Genomic DNA, 19,567 nt, shown 5'->3' on the forward strand with positions numbered 1-19,567 from the left:
TTATTTTTAGTGTGTTTCAATAGAATTAAAAAAACCTTAATTTTTTTAACTTGTCTTAAAATTTAATAAGTTTTTTACCTTTACTCTTAATAAATATTTTTAAATCTCATTATTAATATTTTTATTTAGTATCTAATAAGAATAAAAAATATAAAAAGAAGTGTTAAAAATTAATAAATGCTCTGTAAATAAATTTTTTTTTATTTTATAAATAAAATTAGAGAAGTATTCCTGATCAAGTAATTGGTTATTTAGTTCGAACTTTGAAGCATAAGGTCTTCAAATATCATTTTTCCAAACTTTAACTTTATTCCTGATTCATTAAAAAAACAAAAAACAAAAACTTTATTTCGCTTGACGTAAACTGGTTGGGCCCCCAGCTGACCTGAAAAGTTGTACGCTTGTACCGGCTAACCAGACGAAGCAATTTCGACAAAAAAAAAAAAGAAAAGAAAAGAAAAAGACAAAGCAAGTGCCTTGGAGAATGGAACCGAAATTCTGAACAGTGGACGTTCCCGCAAAAACTATAAACAATCCACCCATCCCCTGCTTTTCAATTTCACCATCGTCCCTAATCAGATCCAGTTTTACAAACAAAGCTTGGTCGTTTTAGCATCTCCATTTTCTCGGTTTTGCGCGTCCTTTAGGTCTCCTCTCCTTTTCGTCCCCTCTGATTATTAGATTTTGTAGTTTTACTGATTTTTCTTTGCTTGCCCTTTAGCCCATTGCTCGAGGTCAAGAGACGAACTTGTAGATTTTGATATTTGCTCTTTGTATTGTCAAATTTCAGTACCTTGTTGATATTTGTCATTGGTTGCTTAGGGGAAAAGTGGGAAAAAGAGAGAAAGGAAAAGGGGGAAGAGAGGGCAACTCTTTCCATCCAGCTGCTGCGCTTAATATTGATACTCGTGTGCTTGTGTGTGTGATCGTCAACTGATTTTTTTTTTTTTTCATTTGTGACTTGCTTCTGTTGCAGTTTGAGGATCTGGCGAGACAACATGGCTTCTGTCAATGAACCTCTATACCCGATAGCTGTTTTGATTGATGAATTGAAGAACGATGATATTCAGATTAGACTGAATTCGATCCGCAAACTATCCACAATTGCACGTGCACTTGGGGAAGAAAGGACCAGGACGGAATTGATTCCATTTCTCAGTGAGAACAATGATGATGATGATGAAGTGCTTCTTGCAGTGGCAGAGGAGTTAGGCGAGTTTATTCCATGTGTGGGTGGCGTAGAGCACGCGGATGTGCTTCTCCCCCCATTAGAAACTCTCTGCACCGTCGAGGAAACATGCGTGAGGGACAAAGCAGTGGAGTCTCTATGTAAAATTGGAGCTCAAATTAGAGAGAAAGAAATGGTTGAATACTTTATTCCTCTGGTGAAGGTACATAGTTTCATTTTGTTTATTCCTTCGTTCTTTTATTTATATTCTGTCTTGTTTTAATTTTCAAAGCGTGGTTGTAATCGTTCCCGCATGACCTAGACATTTTGAAAATTGGACAGAACACTCAGGAGTGCATTTGTTTTGTTCTGCTCTTTTGCTGACTGATTTGACATACAGACACAATTCACTTTATTTTCATCTTTGTAGGATGTCTAATTGCAGTAGTTAATGATCTTGCGCTCTGAACTCTGATTTTGTTTAACTGACATATAGAATAATAGATAGCTCTCTTTCTCTCTCTATCGATCTCCTTCTTTGTTTCTTTTTTGCGATTCATCAAATCTATGGATACGTTTAATCCTTCATCCCAGCCAAACCGCGAATTGATTTCTGTCATGCGGAATTTTTTTTTTCATTGTTAGTCAAGCCTAGGACACCATGGTTTTGTTGGAATTTGGAGATTAAAAATTCTTATGTCTATTGACCATTTTTAATTTTCATTTTATTGGTAATAATATTTTTTTAAGTTGGAAGATTGCATTGCTTTTTTATTTTTTGATTGTTTTACATGGGCATGTTGCCATGTCCACAGCTCTTTGGATTTGTTATAGTCACGAGGAGTTCTAACTGAACGCCATATAGATTAGAGCCACTGGGCCAGTTAGCTGGAGCATTCAACTTCTTTGGTTATGGGGCCTGGAACTGACATATATTGCAAGATGAATTAATTCTTAGCGGAAGTCTCTCTACTCTTTCTTGGAGAAGTCTTATTTTTAATCTTGCGGATTTGGTCAGTTAATGTTTCTTATCTTCCTTCCTATGTTAATTTTTTGCTGCCTACTACTCGCTTGTTAGATATGAGGTTATAGGTACTGGACGGCCCAAAATGGGACATGAGAACCTAAAACCCACTGTATCAGGGCTTTGTCTGGAACCTCTTTCTGCTTTCTCTAACTACAGGGGAGCTTCTTGTCTTAGGAATAGATTATGGATGCTTGTATATTGTACCTTATTCACTTAAGACACTCAACTATGATTTCTATGCTTTGGAATCTAACTTCCCCTTTTTAAGGGCTTTGTGCTTAAATCACCACAAATTATAGGCATTATGTGAGTAATTATTTCTTTTTTTTTCCTTTTTTTTTTGGGTAGTATTATACCGTATTGCAGTTATAATGGCAGTGCATTAACCATTCATTTATTATAATCTCCGACATGTAGAGACTGGCTGCTGGTGAGTGGTTTACTGCTCGAGTTTCATCATGCGGCTTGTTGCATATTGCTTACCCTCATGCCCCAGAGACTACAAAAACTGAACTGAGAACTTTATTTGGTCAGCTGTGCCAAGATGATATGCCTGTGGTTAGAAGATCTGCTGCAACAAACTTGGGAAAGTTTGCTGCTACTATAGAAGCTGCTTATCTGAAAACCAATATCATGTCCATATTTGAGGATCTTGCACAGGATGGTATGTGAAGTTGATGTGAAAAATTTTGGCACCCTATCATGGATTTGTTTTAAACCTTGGTGAAAACAATATCAGACGTGCGTATTAAGGATTTGTGACTACATTTAGCTAAGGTTTAAAGGTATCAACTATTTCTTAGGGCCTTGGATGATGGGAGGAACCCAAAATAAGAGTTGCTATTCTCACAGTGAATGACAACCTGTGATGTCAATTTGTTTTCTGTGTCCTTTAGAGATAAAATTTGTGAAAATTGTGATTTAATGCGTACATTGAGGATTAGATCTGTTTGAATTTGGAAGGAAAGTCTTACAACAATGCCAAGTCACTAGATTAAGAAAATTATAATTATAATAGGGGCGCACCAAATATTGATGAACTAAAAGTAACTACATTTATAGTAACTTAACTCTTTTCTTCCCCCCTGTTTCCTTTTCTACCAGGAAGAATGTCAATGTTTTTTTCTTTTAAATAGTTGGATGAATATAAAATGAATGGATATGCACTATAGCATAAAGATAATTTCCATCGTCCTTTAATGTCATATATCCTCTGCTTTACTTTCCTCTCTCGTAAAGTTCTTTTAATATACATCGGATATAATGAATTGGCATTCTGATTTTTTGTATTGGTTGTAATTTTTTACTAGATAATGTAGTTTTAAACCTTTGACATTGTTGGTGTTTCAGCTCAAGGCTTTTAATTTCCTTGCAAAAAAAAAATTTCTTTTTCCCTTGTTTAAAATGAAGGCATGGTGAATATATGCGACCTATTTAATTAATGAATGCAAGTTGAGCATTTCATGTTCGTACATATTATTACATTTAAATGTGTTGCTTCACGTTCTTGTAGATCAAGATTCAGTTCGGCTACTTTCTGTTGAGGGTTGTGTAGCTCTTGGGAAATTGTTGGAGCCACAAGATTGTGTGGCACATATTCTTTCCAGCTATAGTCAAATTCTCGCAGGTATACATAACATTATTAGGAAGATATGTATTTTATGGTAAGAAGCCTTCACAATACAGCATGGTATGTATACTGTATAAGTGGGCACATACCCGTCCTTGCCAATTTGCACACCTTTACGTCACTTTTTCATGCCTTATTGATTTTATATATCTTAGTTGCTTTAATGCTCTTCTGCTCAAAAGAGCTTTGTGGAAAGTTCCTTGAGCTAATATTCAAGTTTGTGGAAGAGATGGAGTGAATCAGAAGAAACAGAAAAGATGAGAATCTAGAGGTTAGGACCCTTGTAGGAAGACACAAGCTTCATTGTGTCCCCTCCTCTTTTTGTACTTTTGCCATTACAACTTCTGGGGTCATCCTCTATCTAAAGTTTGAACAGAAAAGTAGGACTCTACTGGGATTTGAAGGTGGGCTAGAGAAAATGTCTCATGAGAGTGTGCAGAAATGCAATTCTTCTCCAATTTTTTTTGACACCAAGGATTTTTGTGCTTTTAAGAAGAAAGAGTAGAAATTTTATTTTAAGTTGTTATGGACATTTAATTCATTCTCATAGTTCATTTTTATCGTTTATGCTATAATTTGTTTTAGAATATTCAACGCACGTTTTACTTTTTTTGAGTTAATTTGCGTTTATCCTAAATTTTTAAAATTTCTGTAACATATCATGTAGTTTTCATGCACGTGTTTCATACTGGTCTTGCATAGCACATTGGTAAACTGCTCCTTTAATTCTCCAATCTGCATTTTTATATAGGCAGGATTTCACATAGATATACCTGTTCAATGTTTATTATCTTGTATTGCAGCCAGATATCATTTTTTACATTTTTGGGAACATACAATGACCATAGGCCTTGCCTGTAGCATTTGTGCTGTTTTATAAGTTTCATATTAGTGAAATATATCCTTATGGTACTCGACGAGATGGATATTCTCATTGTTCCCTTTTTACTTTTTTAGAATTTAAGTATTAAGCGAAGTATAATTTTGTGTCCTTGACATCAATGTGTTTTGTTCGTGGAGTTCACATAGTATTTGAGCATTTTGAGTTTGAGTTTATTTTGATATGCTTTCGTTGCATGTTATGTAATTAGTGCCATGAGCAGCAAACAAATCTGTTTCATGAAAAACTACCTTTAATACATTTCTGTTGGTTGTGTGTGCATGCGTTGTGATTGTCTTATCTGAATCTATTTATCGTTGGGAGTATTTAAGACTTTCTCTTTATGGTTTTAATAGTTGACGACTTTCATTTGATTGATTCTTTTGTTGGTGTTTTTCATATATCATATGCTTGTCTCATTTGTTGCAATTGATGTGTGTTGTTTTAATTGTAATTGAGAAATTTAAAAATTACATTAATAGGCTTTTTACCCTAATACAAAGGATGCATCAATGGAAGCTTAGAATAGTTTTACCGCAAAATTGATTTCTTGGTCCTGTAATGCTGTGATAGATGATTTTGAAAGTATATTCTCTATTTCATCTTCATAGATATTTTGGACTTGTTTTTAGTTGGTTCTTATTGTGTGATCCATACTCATGTTAAATTAATTATTGACAGGACAAGTCATGGCGTGTACGCTACATGGTTGCAGATCACTTATATGAGCTGTGTGAAGTTGTTGGTCCTGAGCCCACTAGGTAGCCTAATGAATGATTGGGCTTTTTTTCATGATTTGCCCAGACCCCCCTGGCACTATATTGGAATCTGGCTTTGGTGTAGTGAAAACATACATTTTATCAGTCAATGAAAAACTTTTCTGTGATTCATGAAAGAAAGTTAGTTATAAATTACATGCATAATAGTTTCTTCAAGAACCACATCATATTTAGTGTAAGAGGGATTTATTTCACCTATTGTGATTTTATATAATGATGAAAATGTGTTTTTAGGTCAGACTTGGTTCCTGCATATGTTTGGCTGCTGCGTGATAATGAAGCTGAAGTACGCATTGCTGCTGCTGGAAATGTGACCAAGTTTTGCCAATTATTAAATCCAGAACTTGCTATTCAGCATATTGTACCATGTTTAAAGGCATGCATTTTTACAAAAGTTCTTAAATTATCATTAAAGATTTTGTGAATTTTGATTATAAGATTTATCTCCTGCAGGATTTATCTTCAGATTCTTCTCAGCATGTTCGCTCTGCATTGGCTTCAGTTTAATGGGAATGGCACCACTTTTAGGGAAGGTGAGAATTTCTGTCTAGAAACAGAAGATATAAATCAGCATGAAGCTGAAATGTTGTGCATTTATTTGCTCAGATACTTGTGGTGGGAGAAAAAAAAAAAATATTAGCCTTTGCTTATTTGAAGTATAAACTATTAAACATGATTTTAACGTTCCAGCAACTCTGTCCATGATTGGTGATCAAGTTGGAATCTATGGGTTTCACTAGGTTCTATTCGAATGAATGCAATTTAGGATAGGGCTTGTTCTCAAGTTCTCTCTAAGGCGCATGCCTCTTGAAAAAAAAAAAAAAGTACTAGATAATGGATAGTTTATTTGAAGTTTTAAAACTCCTTTAGAAAAGCAGATTGATATGTAAGGTAAGAGCCTGTCAAAAGACTCCAGGCTGTAGTCTCCAATAATTTCTATCATACCTGAGTGGAAAAGATATAATATTTGGTGCCTTATCTAGTTTCTTTATTCTTATAATCAATGATTCCTCACTGTCAACCTTTTCTTCTGTCTTCACTTTATTCCCGTGGTGGTTTCAGGAGGTGACAATTGAGCGGCTCCTCCCTATTTTTCTTTCTCTTTTGAAAGATGAATGTCCTGATGTCAGGCTGAACATCATCAGCAAGCTTGACCAAGTTAACCAGGTTGGTTGTTTATAATTGATAACCCCAAATTCTTTGGATTAATAATATATCTTCTCAATTATACATATTGCTTTTGAGATGATGTTCACTGAAACTTAATTCATATGTGTTTATATAGGTAATTGGTATTGACCTGTTATCCCAGTCTCTATTACCAGCTATTGTGGAGCTTGCTGAAGATCGACACTGGAGGGTTAGACTTGCTATCATAGAATATATGCCCTTATTGGCAAGTCAGTTGGGTGTAGGGTTTTTGATGATAAACTTGGACCCCTTTGCATGCAATGGCTTAAGGACAAGGTTTGTGAAGCTAGTAAATAATGTCCTGATCAGTTTAGTCCTCTCATTTTTGAAGTATGTTTTATTGACAATTATGGTTGACTGGAAGACTAGATTTGTGCTAATATGTGCTAGCTTTAATGATTATTGTTAACATGTACCTCTGGAAAGTTGTCATCTACTGCAATTATTATTAATAATGCAAATCTTAGTTCTTGGTTTCTCTAGAAGTCTTGTATGTGTTAAAAGTATGACTTCTTCAGCTGATTTCCTTTTGAACTTTTGCCACCCAAAAAAATGTTGCAACCAGTATTTTTGTAATTCGAGAATGCTAAAATATCAATTTTGGTACAAATGGTGAACAGACAAGTGATTGACTGTACTGTATGTATGTATGTATTCTTTAGCTATGTAGGCTGCCAAAGAAGTAAAGAAGAAAATGATAGTCTGTGTAGTGATTTGCATGCCTTGTTTTTTTGTGAAGGGTTGTATGAAACTGTCCATTGGCCTAGTCAATTTCAACAAGTTCATATTTTTGTCACTACGCTTCCAAATTCAGTCCCATTCACCCCCCTCTTTTTCTGAGTAATCAAGTCATATTGTCTTTACTGACAGTATTGGTTATAATTGTAGGTATACTCTATCCGAGATGCAGCTGCTAATAATGTGAAACGCTTAGCAGAAGAGTTTGGACCAGAATGGGCAATGCAGCACATTATTCCTCAGGTGTTTTTTTTTTTTGGGGACATATTCCTGCTGATTTGTAACTTGAGTTCTTGATATGCCTTAGTATAATATTTCACCTTCACAATATAAAAGAATTTAAATATGGGGATGGCATTTGGCATTTGGCATTTGGTATTTGGTAGGCTCCCAAGTGAGGGTTGGGAGCCTGGTCCAAAGCTATTTGTTGAGGTTAGAGAACACATTTACTTGTGGTATTGAACGGTCCATGTTATATGTGAGACTTAGACATTTCATATTATCTTGGTCCTTAAGTACTCATTTGGCCATCCCATATTATTTGATGTGACCCTGAGGTATTTCATACCAACTTCGTCCTGGTCAATTATTTGGGAGCCATTATTCAAAATGATGGCGAAATCAGTGGAGATATTTCACATAGAATTCAAGCTGGGTGGTTTAATTGGAGAAAAGCTAAAGGAGTTATTTGTGACCGTAAGGTGCCTAATAAACTTAAAGGAAAGTTTTATCGTACTGCTATCAGACCGGCAATGTTATATAGTAGTGAATGCTGGGCTCTAACGGGACAGCAAGAGCATAAAGTTGGAGTAGCAGAGATGAGAATGTTACGATGGATGTGCGGACATACACGTAAAGATAAAATTCGAAATGAGCACATACGTGAAAAAGTGAGGGTGGCACCTATTGAGGAAAAAATGGTAGAAAATCGGTTGAGATGGTTTGGGCATGTACAAAGAAGACCAAGGGAGGCACCAGTGAGAAGAGTGGAACATATAACTTTGAGTCCGATTAAGAGAGGTAGAGGAAGGCCTAAGAGAACACTCTTGGAAGTTGTTGAACGTGATCTCTTAATTAATAATATTTCTAAAAGCTTAATAAATGATAGAGCACAATGGCGTCTTGCAATCCATGTAGCCGACCCCACCTAGTGGGATAAAGGCTTGTTGTTGTTGTTGTTGTTTCGTCCTGGTCAATTGGTTGCCCTTAGAAAGTTGACGCCCTGGCAACTATACTGCGACATTTTACTTGGCCTTCCACCGCTTTGGTACCAATTGGTAGGCAGCCAAGTAAGGCAAGAAGTTCTTTACCAAAAGCTAATTGTTGAGGTGGCCAAACCATACTATTTATGTTCTGTTATCTGGCTAGTATTCTTCTTACCTTTAGACATTTGCTGATTCAATTTAATAATAAATCCTCTGCAAGCCATAGAGCTATTTTGCTGTAGGCGAATGTTGCTGCCTTGAGGAAGCTGCTGTACGACTATTTTTGAAATGTTTAGTGAACATTAGTATTGAGTACAAACGTACCCACTATTGAACATAACATTAATGCTTATGTTTAGAATAATCGTTTTTTTTAAATAAAGAGTATGATATTCATTCAAACAATATAATTTACAGGTTCTGGATATGATTAATGACCCACACTATCTGAATCGGATGATTGTTCTGCAAGCAATTTCTCTTCTGGGTCCTGTTTTGGGCTCTGAGATTACCTGTTCAAAATTGCTCCCTCTGGTCATCACTGCATCAAAAGATAGGTAAATCTATTGAAACCTGGGTCTTCTTGTATGTTTATTGGAATCAGTGCTGATCGCCAATCTTACAGGGTTCCCAATATCAAGTTCAATGTTGCAAAAGTGTTGCAGTCTCTTGCTCCAGTTGTTGATCATTCTGTAAGTAGCTATTTTAGTTTCTCTCTCTTGGGACACTTCATGCCAATAGTATGATTATTTAAATACGCCACTAAGAAAACTGTAGAACTTCTGACTTTATAATTATTTTCCAGTTCCAATTTTCATATAATAGAGAAATATTAAGTTCTTGATTATTCTCGATTGCTGTTCCATCTATATTATTTTGAATTGGTTAGTTGTCGAGTTTTCTGCTCCAAGTTTCGAACATCTTGGTTGAATCCCTAAACTTAGCAAATCAACAAACTAGAGCCTAACCTTGCTGTTTGGTAAGTGGTGAAAAATATGTTAATATCAGTTGAAAAACTACACTTTCGAGACTTTCTCTGTGTGGAGTTGCTAGTGTCATTTTTCATTCTTATGGAAGTGAGAGATTTTAATATTGCAAACTAGTGTTTCAGCCTTTTAGGCTATTGTTTTGCTAGTCGCTGGTTATTGTTAAAAAACTGCTGTTGATGCTTACATTTTCCCACATTTTGAAATTGCTTTTTGGAACAATGAAGGTTGTTGAGCAGACTATCCGTCCTTGTTTGGCTGAGCTCAGCGAGGATCCAGATGTTGATGTTAGGTTCTTTGCCTCCCAAGCGCTTCAGTCTAGTAATGAAATCATGGTATCAAGTTAGATCAATCTGCATATTGTCATAGTTTTTCCTCTCTCGAGTATTTTTCAAGTTTCTTATGCAACTGGAATCAAGTCAACTTGAATATCATCATTTTGATATCCTTTTTCTTTTCCTGAAATCTATGCAAATTTCTTTTTGTTGGTCCAGAAGTGTAACGAGTTGAAATGCGATTATACTAATGCAAGCATGTTCTAACATCACTGATTGTACAAGTGATGAGAAAATTTTTGTAGTTTTCTACCTAGTAAATATTCAGACTGCTCTTGATATTTTATATGCGATTTGTACATTTCCATTGAACCGATCAGCTGTATTTTTGGAAAACGTTTTCAGAAGCAAAAGAAGTCACAAGTAAAAGAATAGCCTTTAACTGTTGAAGTTCGAGGTTTTGGATTTGATTTTGATAAATAGAAAGGTTTTTTATGAGTTTATAAAAAGGTACTTTGAATATAACCTTTTTTTAATTAATGGAAAAATTAATATCCCATTCCTTATAGTTTACTCTAAGACTCATCTGCGTCTTCTGCCTTCAGTCGTTAACTCACAATACCCTTCTATGCATGCAAGAACACGTTCCCCTTCTTCATTTGGGCTTAATTTTTGCCAAAAAAATTCTTTTCAGATGTGGATTGAATTTTCCATGTGTATTTCTAATAAGATCCACCCTGGCAAGTTTAAGGATCTGCCATCTCATTAATATGTAACGGTTTTCTTAACACCGCTAGTCTTTTTTTTTTTTTTAATCAGTTTTATACATAAAAGGAGTATTGGATCAAAGTTAAAGGACCCGATAAAAAGGGGGAAAACCAGGGATTTGAATCAACTAGAGAAAATTATAATGAACGGGCCAGTTATAAATCTTGTGAATGAAACATTTGTCTCTAGGAGAGTTATATGTCAAAGTGGTTGGATTTTGCTTGACCTAATTTAGTTGAGATTCAATGACTTTAAAAAAAATTTGACAATTTTTATTGTAAATAAGAAGTGTTTCTTACCAAAAGGGGAAAAAAGTAATTTTGCTGAGTAATGAGTAGAGTTAAAAAGGGGAAAAAAATTAATGGGTATGTTTTGAACAAGGAGAATAACAAATAAATTCCATCCAAATATGTATATGATAGAAGAGGACCACAAAATAGTGTAATTATTTTGAAGTCCTTAGATACTCAGATGGCATTATATATATATATATATTTCACAAAATGATCATAGTGCCTCAAAGTTAAATGACAACTTCAAAGTAACAAATGACAAATTTTATTAGACAAGTAACTAAAATTGTGTATAGAATAACTACATTCATTTTTTAATTTCATTTGATAAGTATTGAATCTCAAAAGTAAATTACAACTTTAGAGTAGTAAATAATTACTTTTATTAAACGAGTTACTAAAATAATGTAGGCAAAGATTACTTCCATTTTTCAATTTTATTTCATAAGTGTTGAATTATGAAGATAAATGACAATTACAAAGTAGCAAGTAATAGTGTAGGTTTCATTTCCCAACACAGTTTCACAAGTCTTGAGAAATAAAAGTAGTAATTTCCTATATTATTTTAGCCACTCACTTTCAATTAAATGAAAATAGTAATTTGCTTTTATGTTTACCGTTCATCCTGCTTAAGCTTGCACCACCGTTTTATTGTTGAAGTTTGGGATACTTGTATTGGAGAGAGGGAAATGGTATAATGGTTGATAAATAATCCCTTTCAATCTCGCTTTGCCATGCATAGCGGCAAATTAAAAAAATTCTTCTTCTTTTTTAATTAAACACCTGATATCTTGAGCTTGACTCAATTGAATTAAGCCAGATTTTTTTTGGTAAAAACTCTACCACCAATATTACTGCATCCTATTTAAGCTTGTATAACTACTTTGCTAATCCTAGTAAATGTGATTGGACATTAATCTTGCTAAGCCTTCCATGACATTTGTTGGAGATTGGTAAATGATGGAAATTTTTTATCAATTTTGCTTACAAAAGCCTTCCTATTCTTGATAGATCAAAGTGCTTTTGCTGAAAAGATTATGGAGCTATTTTAAACTGTTTTTATTTTTAATATTCTGAGAACTGATGTTTTGCAGACCATGTTCTAAGAACAAACAAATAATGAAAATTGGTGCTTTTTTTATTCTCTCTTAATCTCCAGCACAATAATCCTAAAATCCCTAAAAGTTATTTTTATTTTTCTGTTCTTCAAAACAATATTTTATTTTTTTATTCTTCAAGATACTTATTAAAAATACATTACCAAATAAATTTTTTTATTCTCTTGAAAAACAGAAAATTGTTTTCAAAATAAGTTTTTAAATAAGCCCCATGTTTCCGCCGCAAACTTGGCTTGAATATGAGAATATCCTCTCATCTGTTGGTGCTTGTGCTTTGGAAGACTTTTTTGTGGACAGAATGCTTATTATTAGAGACTGGCGGTTTGATTCAGGACTTCCATGTTAACTGTATCAAGGGATTCACGAGAAAGCTGGGCACGAGCCTTGCGGCATCGAAAGCTGCATTGAAGCAGAACTTCGGGATATCTTGAGGGATGGAGATTTGTTGCAGTGAAAGTCTCCGAAACATCGTAATCGCAAATGACTCAGCAGCAAGCAACAGCAAAATTTGATACTCAGAACACGCTGGTTTCCCACTTGAGAATTTAACAAATGACATTAGGAGACTCATGCCACTGGATTGGAATATCAAGCTCAATCATGTTTAACATGAAGTTAATAAATGGGCTAATTGGTTGGCCAAGAATGCCCATGATACTTCAAAGAATTTTATTAAAGTTGTTGAATGAAATCTTTTACTCAACAATATTTCCAAAGACTTAATTGTTGATAAAGCAACATTATGCAGTCCACATAGTCAACTCCACCAAATAGAATAAGGTTGTTGATTGTTGTATTGTACTTTTGTCGATACTCCTCCTCCTTGTAGAAGGTTGGTTGCTTTGGATCAGCAAAGCAAGTTTCTTTGCTTGCCTTTTCTCCTATGTGGCTATGTCATAGCCCTCTATTCTTCAGGGGGGAAAAATCATGGCTCTGTTTTCCTTTCCTCTCACAACATTCGGATGCTAAAATAAGAGGGAGTCAGAGGTATACCTGAGCTACAGCTGGAGGAAGCAATGTGGTGCGCTAGTGTTGGGAGATCTATTAGTTACGAGCTCCACCATCTTTGGATCAAGTGAAGCCAAACTGATGGCATTTCGATTCACTTTGGTGAGATATGGATTAGATTCAACAGAACCAAAAAGCTTCACTGAACTCAGCTCCTGGTCTTCCCCAAACAATGCATTGCCCCATCAGGTCTCCATAGCATCTTCCTTTGACTAATGGCTAGGGCAACATGTCTTCATCTCATTTGCATGCCTGATCTGAAGGCCCAAATTCATCCTCTATACGCTTTATTCAAGAACAGCCAATTTGAATTCACTAAAGTAGTCATTTTGATGTTCATTTGTGACTAGATGCAAAATCCTCAACCTCAGTAAATTGATTACACAACTAACGACAGTTTTCATGAAACATGAGCACGCGCGCGCACACACTTCAATACAGAATTCATTGCAAATGAATATAACACTAAATCTCAAAAAATTTTGATGACCATTTCAGCAAAGGATGATTTCTGCTTCATATTTAAATAATCATAAAGAAGGCAGTTCACAAGTGACGAAACAAAGTAAACTATGTTAATCATCTAGAAAGAAAACGGTAATTGAGGGAAAGAAATGGTAAGAATTCATTAATTCTCATGAAAAAAGAAAAACTGGATATAATTAACAAGAGGCTTTATTGTCCAAGGCATTAAGAAAACTTTCCTTCCTGTGCATAGAATTCTCTGCATCACTAAGGTTGGATCTAGCCAATTTAATGTTATTGATAAGAGATTCTGCAGCACTACTCAAACCTTTCTTCCCAACCAAACTCACCCCTAAGTCGTTTAACATTGATATCCTGTTATCATCTCCCTTGATCTCACTTAATTCAACAACCTGTTTCTTTGAAACCAAGGCGTAAAGACAAATGCAGCTAGATTCCATAGGCGATCCTCCAAATTTTACCCTTAGTAATGAACTAGAATCAAGACCATTTATCTTTGGGTCAAACAAAGCGGAGAAACTCCCAAATGTCAAGTCAGGTTTCTCAAACAACTTTTTCAAATCATCATTCCCCTCCACAATAGTTTTATTTTTGTCAACTGAAACTGAGAACCTTCTCTTGGCCACTCTCAAAATGTTTGCAGCCTCTCTCATTCCACTAAGAAATGCACCATGCATCGTTGCAGGATACTGTTTGCTAGTAGCCTCTCCAGCGAAAAACACTCTGCCATCTCCAACGCTCTCTGAAAGGAAATCATAATCATCACCGGAAGACCCGACAGCAACATAGGAGTATGATCCATATGTGAAATGATCTTTTCCCCACCGAGTACAGACAGCCTGAACAGGATCAGGAACGGCAATTCCCTTTGGATGAAAAATACCCCTTAGAATGTCCATTACCCTTCTCACAGACTCCACTGGTGACATCATTTCAAACCTAATTGCAGCATCCCCAGCAACCAGAGCAACAAGAAGTGGGCCTCCAGACACTGAAGAGTAACTATAAAACAGAAAAAACTCACCTCTCATACTCAAGTCTTCAGTTAAATGACCAAATGTATCAATGTTTCCACCCCAGAAATTATATGGGAACAGCATTGCGACCTTATTCAGCAGCCCAAACCCCAATCTATGAATTGCATCTTTCTTTCTTTGAGGAAGTTCGGGGACAAACTCTATCGATCCCTTTTTAAGAACCCCTAATGGCACAGTACAAAGGGCCATGTCTCCATAGAACTCCTGTCCATCAGCATATACCAATACCCCATCACTTCCGTATTTGATACACTCCACCGTTCTTCCATAGAAAATGGGAAGGTCCTCAGCAAGGGCACGGACAAATCTTTCATTGCCCCCAGGAATAAAACAATGATCACCACCCATTTCAAATGGATCATCCTGGTCCCAATAAGCCATTGACAAATTAGACATTAAAGTAGCATTTGCATATTCCAAATTTGCAAGATGCCAATTTAAGAGCATTCGCTCTTGCGGGTCCTCAGCAACCTTGTAAGCACGCCGAAAAGCTTCAAGTGCAGTCCCTAATGAAACATCCACTGATTTAACTTCCTCAATCATCGCCTGCCTAAGCTTACAAACTCTTTCTAACAACTTATTAAACGAAACCTCTATACCAGAATCAATCTCAGAATCCACAGCTTTCCCATCAGGTAAATACAGAGGACATATATCTCTGACCTTGTGGAGAGGCAACCCCAATTGCCTTGCGAGAACACCTAGCGGGTTACCATTTATACCTGTGAGAACACTTCCACCAAGGTCTGCTGCAGCTTCAACACCATCACCTTTCATCTTCTTCGTCTTCACACGTCCACCTGGGCGGGTCCTACCTTCCAAGATCACAACCTTGAATCCCATGAACACCAATTGCCTCGCAGCAACCAGCCCTGCAAGCCCTGCACCAACGATTATCACATTACCCTTCTCCACCCCATCAAAAGACCTCAACTTCGCTTCTTTAATGGCTGGAGCGAGGCCAAAGTTGATGTAACCATGCTCCAGGAGAAAGCGATAAGCCGAGGCAACTAGCCCTTTGTGCTCTGACCGAATGGACTGGAGGGCGTGATCATGGGTTAACCAAACCGACACATTAGTTCTCCATCGAGCCAGAATGTGGTTCCGGACCACGATGTAGTTCGCTTGCTCCGACCCACCAATAGTGGAGACCACATTGGCTTCGATTTCTTCCTCAGTGAGCGAGTCCACCGGAAAGCCCACGGAGATTGCGATTAGTGCTTCGACGTCGCAGTCTTTCGCAACTTCAGATCGCCGGTTCCTAGAGACTGACGTGTTTCCGATGAATTCAGTGAAGAACTTCTTCCGCCGCCTACGCTTCCTGGCTGGGGGTCCGGGCTCCACCGGGGATGGATCGCTTCGGTTGCTATTTTGGAGCGGTTCGTCAATGGGGTTTTCAGGAATGGGATCAGAGGAGTCGTCGAGAGCCTCTGATGTGTTTCTTTGGGCAAAGATTGGTCTTCTTCAGGTGAATTTTGGAGATCGAGAAGTGGGGTTCCAGAGGGGACAGGGGACAGAACGATGTCGTTTTCCGGCGAAGAGTCATCGGAAGCGTTTGGGTTATCATGTTGTTCTTGCGGAGGGTCCGCCGTCGAATCCATAGTGGCTTGTGTCCTTGAAAATTGAATCCCATGATCTTCACTCTGTTTCTGTTTTAAGTACGTTCTGTTCTCAACTTCTCGATTATCTCACTCAAACTCAAACGCAAAAATAAAATAAAACACAAAAAAAAAAGGGGAAGTACTAACTCACTCTTATATGTTTAACATGTCCAATTAAATAAAAATAGTAAATTTTAATGTACTAATAAGAACAACAGATAAAAATAAAACTAATTAGCCTATGCCTTCACGTTCAGCCTCCTTCGCGTCTTCACGACCTGGTCATCAACAGAAAGGTGACACTCTCGAGTTCTTGGAGATAAGAAGAGCAAGAGGAGGTGGTGGTGGGATATCCATCCAACCCATAAGGTTCCAACTCTTTTTAAGTTTTAAAGCCAGACTTGCAAAACAGTCGGCAGCATAGTTCCCACTCCTAGCAGTGAGAGAAAAATAGTGTTCTTAGTGCCTCAATCATATCCAATACATCTCTTGCTAGAGTGTGATATTGCCAAGCACAGATTTCAAGGATCTGCTAGTACATAGCTTGATTAACTCAGAGCTGTCGGTCTCAATAATGATACCCACGTTTTGCCAGCTAGAAGCAATCTCAATTGCTTTTTTGCTGCATAAATCTCAGCTAGAAAGCCAAAATCAGCCCTTGCTCTATCATGCCAACCAGCTAGCAAATGCCCATCGGCATCCGAACCACGACTCCAATACCAGCTTGCTGATTCGAATGTCCATATGCCCCATCAGTACTAATTTTTATACAGCCAATAGGGGGCTTTGTCCATAAAACATCATTTGTAACTTTCGGACTAACCTCCTCTTCCATCAAAAGGCCTCTAGTATTCCAGTATCTCGGAAGGCCTGCATTAGAAAGTGTGATAAGCTCACCAGGATCTGGGGGTCATCCTCAAATACCATCTTACATCTAAATTTCCAAATATTCCAACATGACCAAATAACATATGCTTTATCATAGTTATTAATGGCAGAATCACCACATAATATCAGTGACAGATAAAGAATCCATGTGTCGACGCAAATGACTACCAAACCAAGCATGCTTCACCTAATTACAAAAAAAAAGAGATGTTCAAGAGTTTCAGGGGCTTTACCGTAGATACCACATAGCGGATTCTGTCGATAGTACTTCTTAAAAATCGCAACATTAGTAGCCAAAGCTGAATTCAAAAGTCACCATGCAAACATTCTAATCTTTGGTGTGACATCCAGCTTCCACATTGCTTTCCACACCTTAAAATTCTGCACCTTCGAGGTCGATGGGATAGCTCGCTTCCATTCCAATCTATAACCATTATTGACCACATAATCCCCTGATTTAGCACCCGCCCATATAAGCTTATCAGGGTTGCGAGAAGTTGACGTGTATATTTTCAATCAGTTTCAAAGTAATCGCATTAGTATGGTGCTGAATTAATCTCAAGTCCCATCAACCATCAAAAATAAAAGAGGCTGCTACTAATTCTTCATTTATCTCAATTCCAGGCAGTTTTGGTAGTTTAAAATTTGGGGCTCCAGGCACCCAGGGTTCCTTCAAAGACTTGTATGTAGCTTCCATTGACAACTTGCCAGCAAAGGTCCTTTTCCATAAGTTCTCTACCGGCCATGATGCTATTTCAAACCTATGATGCTTTAGAACCTTTAACTGCATTTAGAAAAGAACAGTGTGGGAAGTATATACTCTTGAGCACCCGGACCCATAAACTTTCTGGCTATTGTAAAATCCACAATGCCGTCTTCGCCAACAAAGATACATTAAAACCCATAAAATCTTTTGAATCCCAACCGTCCTTCATTCTTGGGTTTATTGAGAAATACTCTAGATTTCCAGTGGATCGCATTTACCACAGCCTTTATCATAACTTCTCTTCCAGAAAAAGAAGTGTTCTTCTCTTCCAACTTCTAACCTTCTTCCCTATTTTATCCCTTGCATAAGCCAATGCAGCAGTTTTAGATCTACCCCACAGAAATTGGCTAATTATATAAAGTTGAAAAATAATCTATATTATTTGTGACTTTCGTTAGATATTAAATTATATATTAATACATTCACAAATGGTCATGCCATGATGCCAAAATTAAGTTAGCCAATATATGCATTGTTTTACCTTTTTAATATGTTAGTGTTACTAGAAAATATGATTTTAATGGTGAATTCTTGAAGATTTAGATATTATTTGGTAGAAATGGAAAGAGAATCAAGAAAACCAACACCCATATTTGGTAGTCCTCTAATAAATTTTATCACTTTATTCATATTAGAAAGACGTGCAGCAAAATTTTCCCATCACAATATGAATGGAAAGTAACTCTTCTACATGAAGGATCAACAAAAATACTTTGTTTGTCTTTAATTAACAATTAAAGGTAGGGGTTAACTTAATCTTTTTATTTTAAATTATTTTCAATCTTTTTAGAATGAAATGAAGTTTGAGTGGGAGTGAATTCTCTCCTCTTCCCTCCTTATTCTCCTTTCATTCATACCTTTTTATACTTTGTATTTTCAACTATTAAGATTTAATTTTTTAAAAAAGTATTGATATAATATCATAAAAATAAATAAATAAATAAATTAAAATGTTATAATTTAACTAAGTTTTCAAATTAGGGTGAGTAATGGGTAGGACAGGCTAGCTTGAAAAGCTGTCTGCATCTCGTCCTGTTTTGCGCAAAACAAGCTAGGCCAACCCATACCCGTACATAGCCCATTTCAACTCGTTTTGTAGGCCATGTATGGGTTTGGGTGAGTTGGCCTGGCCTTCTTGTGCAATAGCCCCCTTTTTATTAAAAAGAAAGATAACATTTTTTAGCCCAATTAATAAATTTCTTGTACAAATAGAGACCTCTACTGCCTTGAAGTTATAACTTTAGAACAAGTGAAAGGAAGACAAGGTTATAAACTGAGTATGCCCCTTAAATTAGGATAGCTTCTTCAGATAAGATTTTCAAGTTTGGAGAGAAGAAATCCTCTTAAAACATTAATGAATAACATATCAAAGTACAGTAAGTGAGATAACTCTTTTTCATAAGTCATTTAAAGTTATCAGATTCATGATTATAAAAACTTTTTATTCTTTTCATTTATCAAAACTATACAAATAGATTTCTAACTAAAGGTTGTATATAACTTTATGATGCACTTGTAAACAAATAAAGGCCAGCCAAATTCCATCTCTTAATTTTTTTCACTAAGGTATCAAGTTTTATTGAAAACTAGTTAAACCTAAATAATAACCCCACATCCTCAAGGTGACAAATCCAATTAGCTTGTACATGATCTATTTCCTCTTCTTTTATGCATAAAAAATGAATTAAGAACATAGCCATTTGATTAGAGATCGAGAAGTCAT

General features: G+C 36.3%; 2 protein-coding genes across 2 annotated transcripts; one reads left to right on the top strand and one right to left on the bottom strand.

Moving 5' to 3' along the window:
• The first annotated feature begins 468 nt into the window (after nucleotides 1–468).
• LOC129293004 (serine/threonine-protein phosphatase 2A 65 kDa regulatory subunit A beta isoform-like) lies at nucleotides 469–10,225 on the top strand. The gene is given in 16 exon segments (XM_054930780.1): nucleotides 469–647; nucleotides 977–1,391; nucleotides 2,613–2,859; nucleotides 3,709–3,797; nucleotides 3,799–3,822; nucleotides 5,387–5,466; nucleotides 5,719–5,860; nucleotides 5,938–5,986; nucleotides 5,989–6,017; nucleotides 6,547–6,651; nucleotides 6,770–6,899; nucleotides 6,902–6,951; nucleotides 7,564–7,656; nucleotides 9,036–9,175; nucleotides 9,244–9,310; nucleotides 9,832–10,225. Coding segments are annotated over 15 exon segments (1,758 nt in total). The 5' UTR covers nucleotides 469–647; nucleotides 977–998; the 3' UTR covers nucleotides 9,952–10,225.
• Nucleotides 10,226–13,558: 3,333 nt separating this feature from the next.
• Nucleotides 13,559–16,663, bottom strand: LOC129293608 (lysine-specific histone demethylase 1 homolog 1). Its single transcript, XM_054931661.1, is given in 2 exon segments — nucleotides 13,559–16,028; nucleotides 16,031–16,663. Coding segments are annotated over 2 exon segments (2,460 nt in total). The 5' UTR covers nucleotides 16,191–16,663; the 3' UTR covers nucleotides 13,559–13,728.
• Between the last annotated feature and the right edge of the window lie 2,904 nt (nucleotides 16,664–19,567).

Source organism: Prosopis cineraria, unplaced genomic scaffold (assembly GCF_029017545.1).
Source record: "Prosopis cineraria cultivar Desert tree isolate PC_DT_omini unplaced genomic scaffold, ASM2901754v1 PC14, whole genome shotgun sequence".
NCBI classification, from domain to species: Eukaryota; Viridiplantae; Streptophyta; class Magnoliopsida; order Fabales; family Fabaceae; genus Prosopis; species Prosopis cineraria.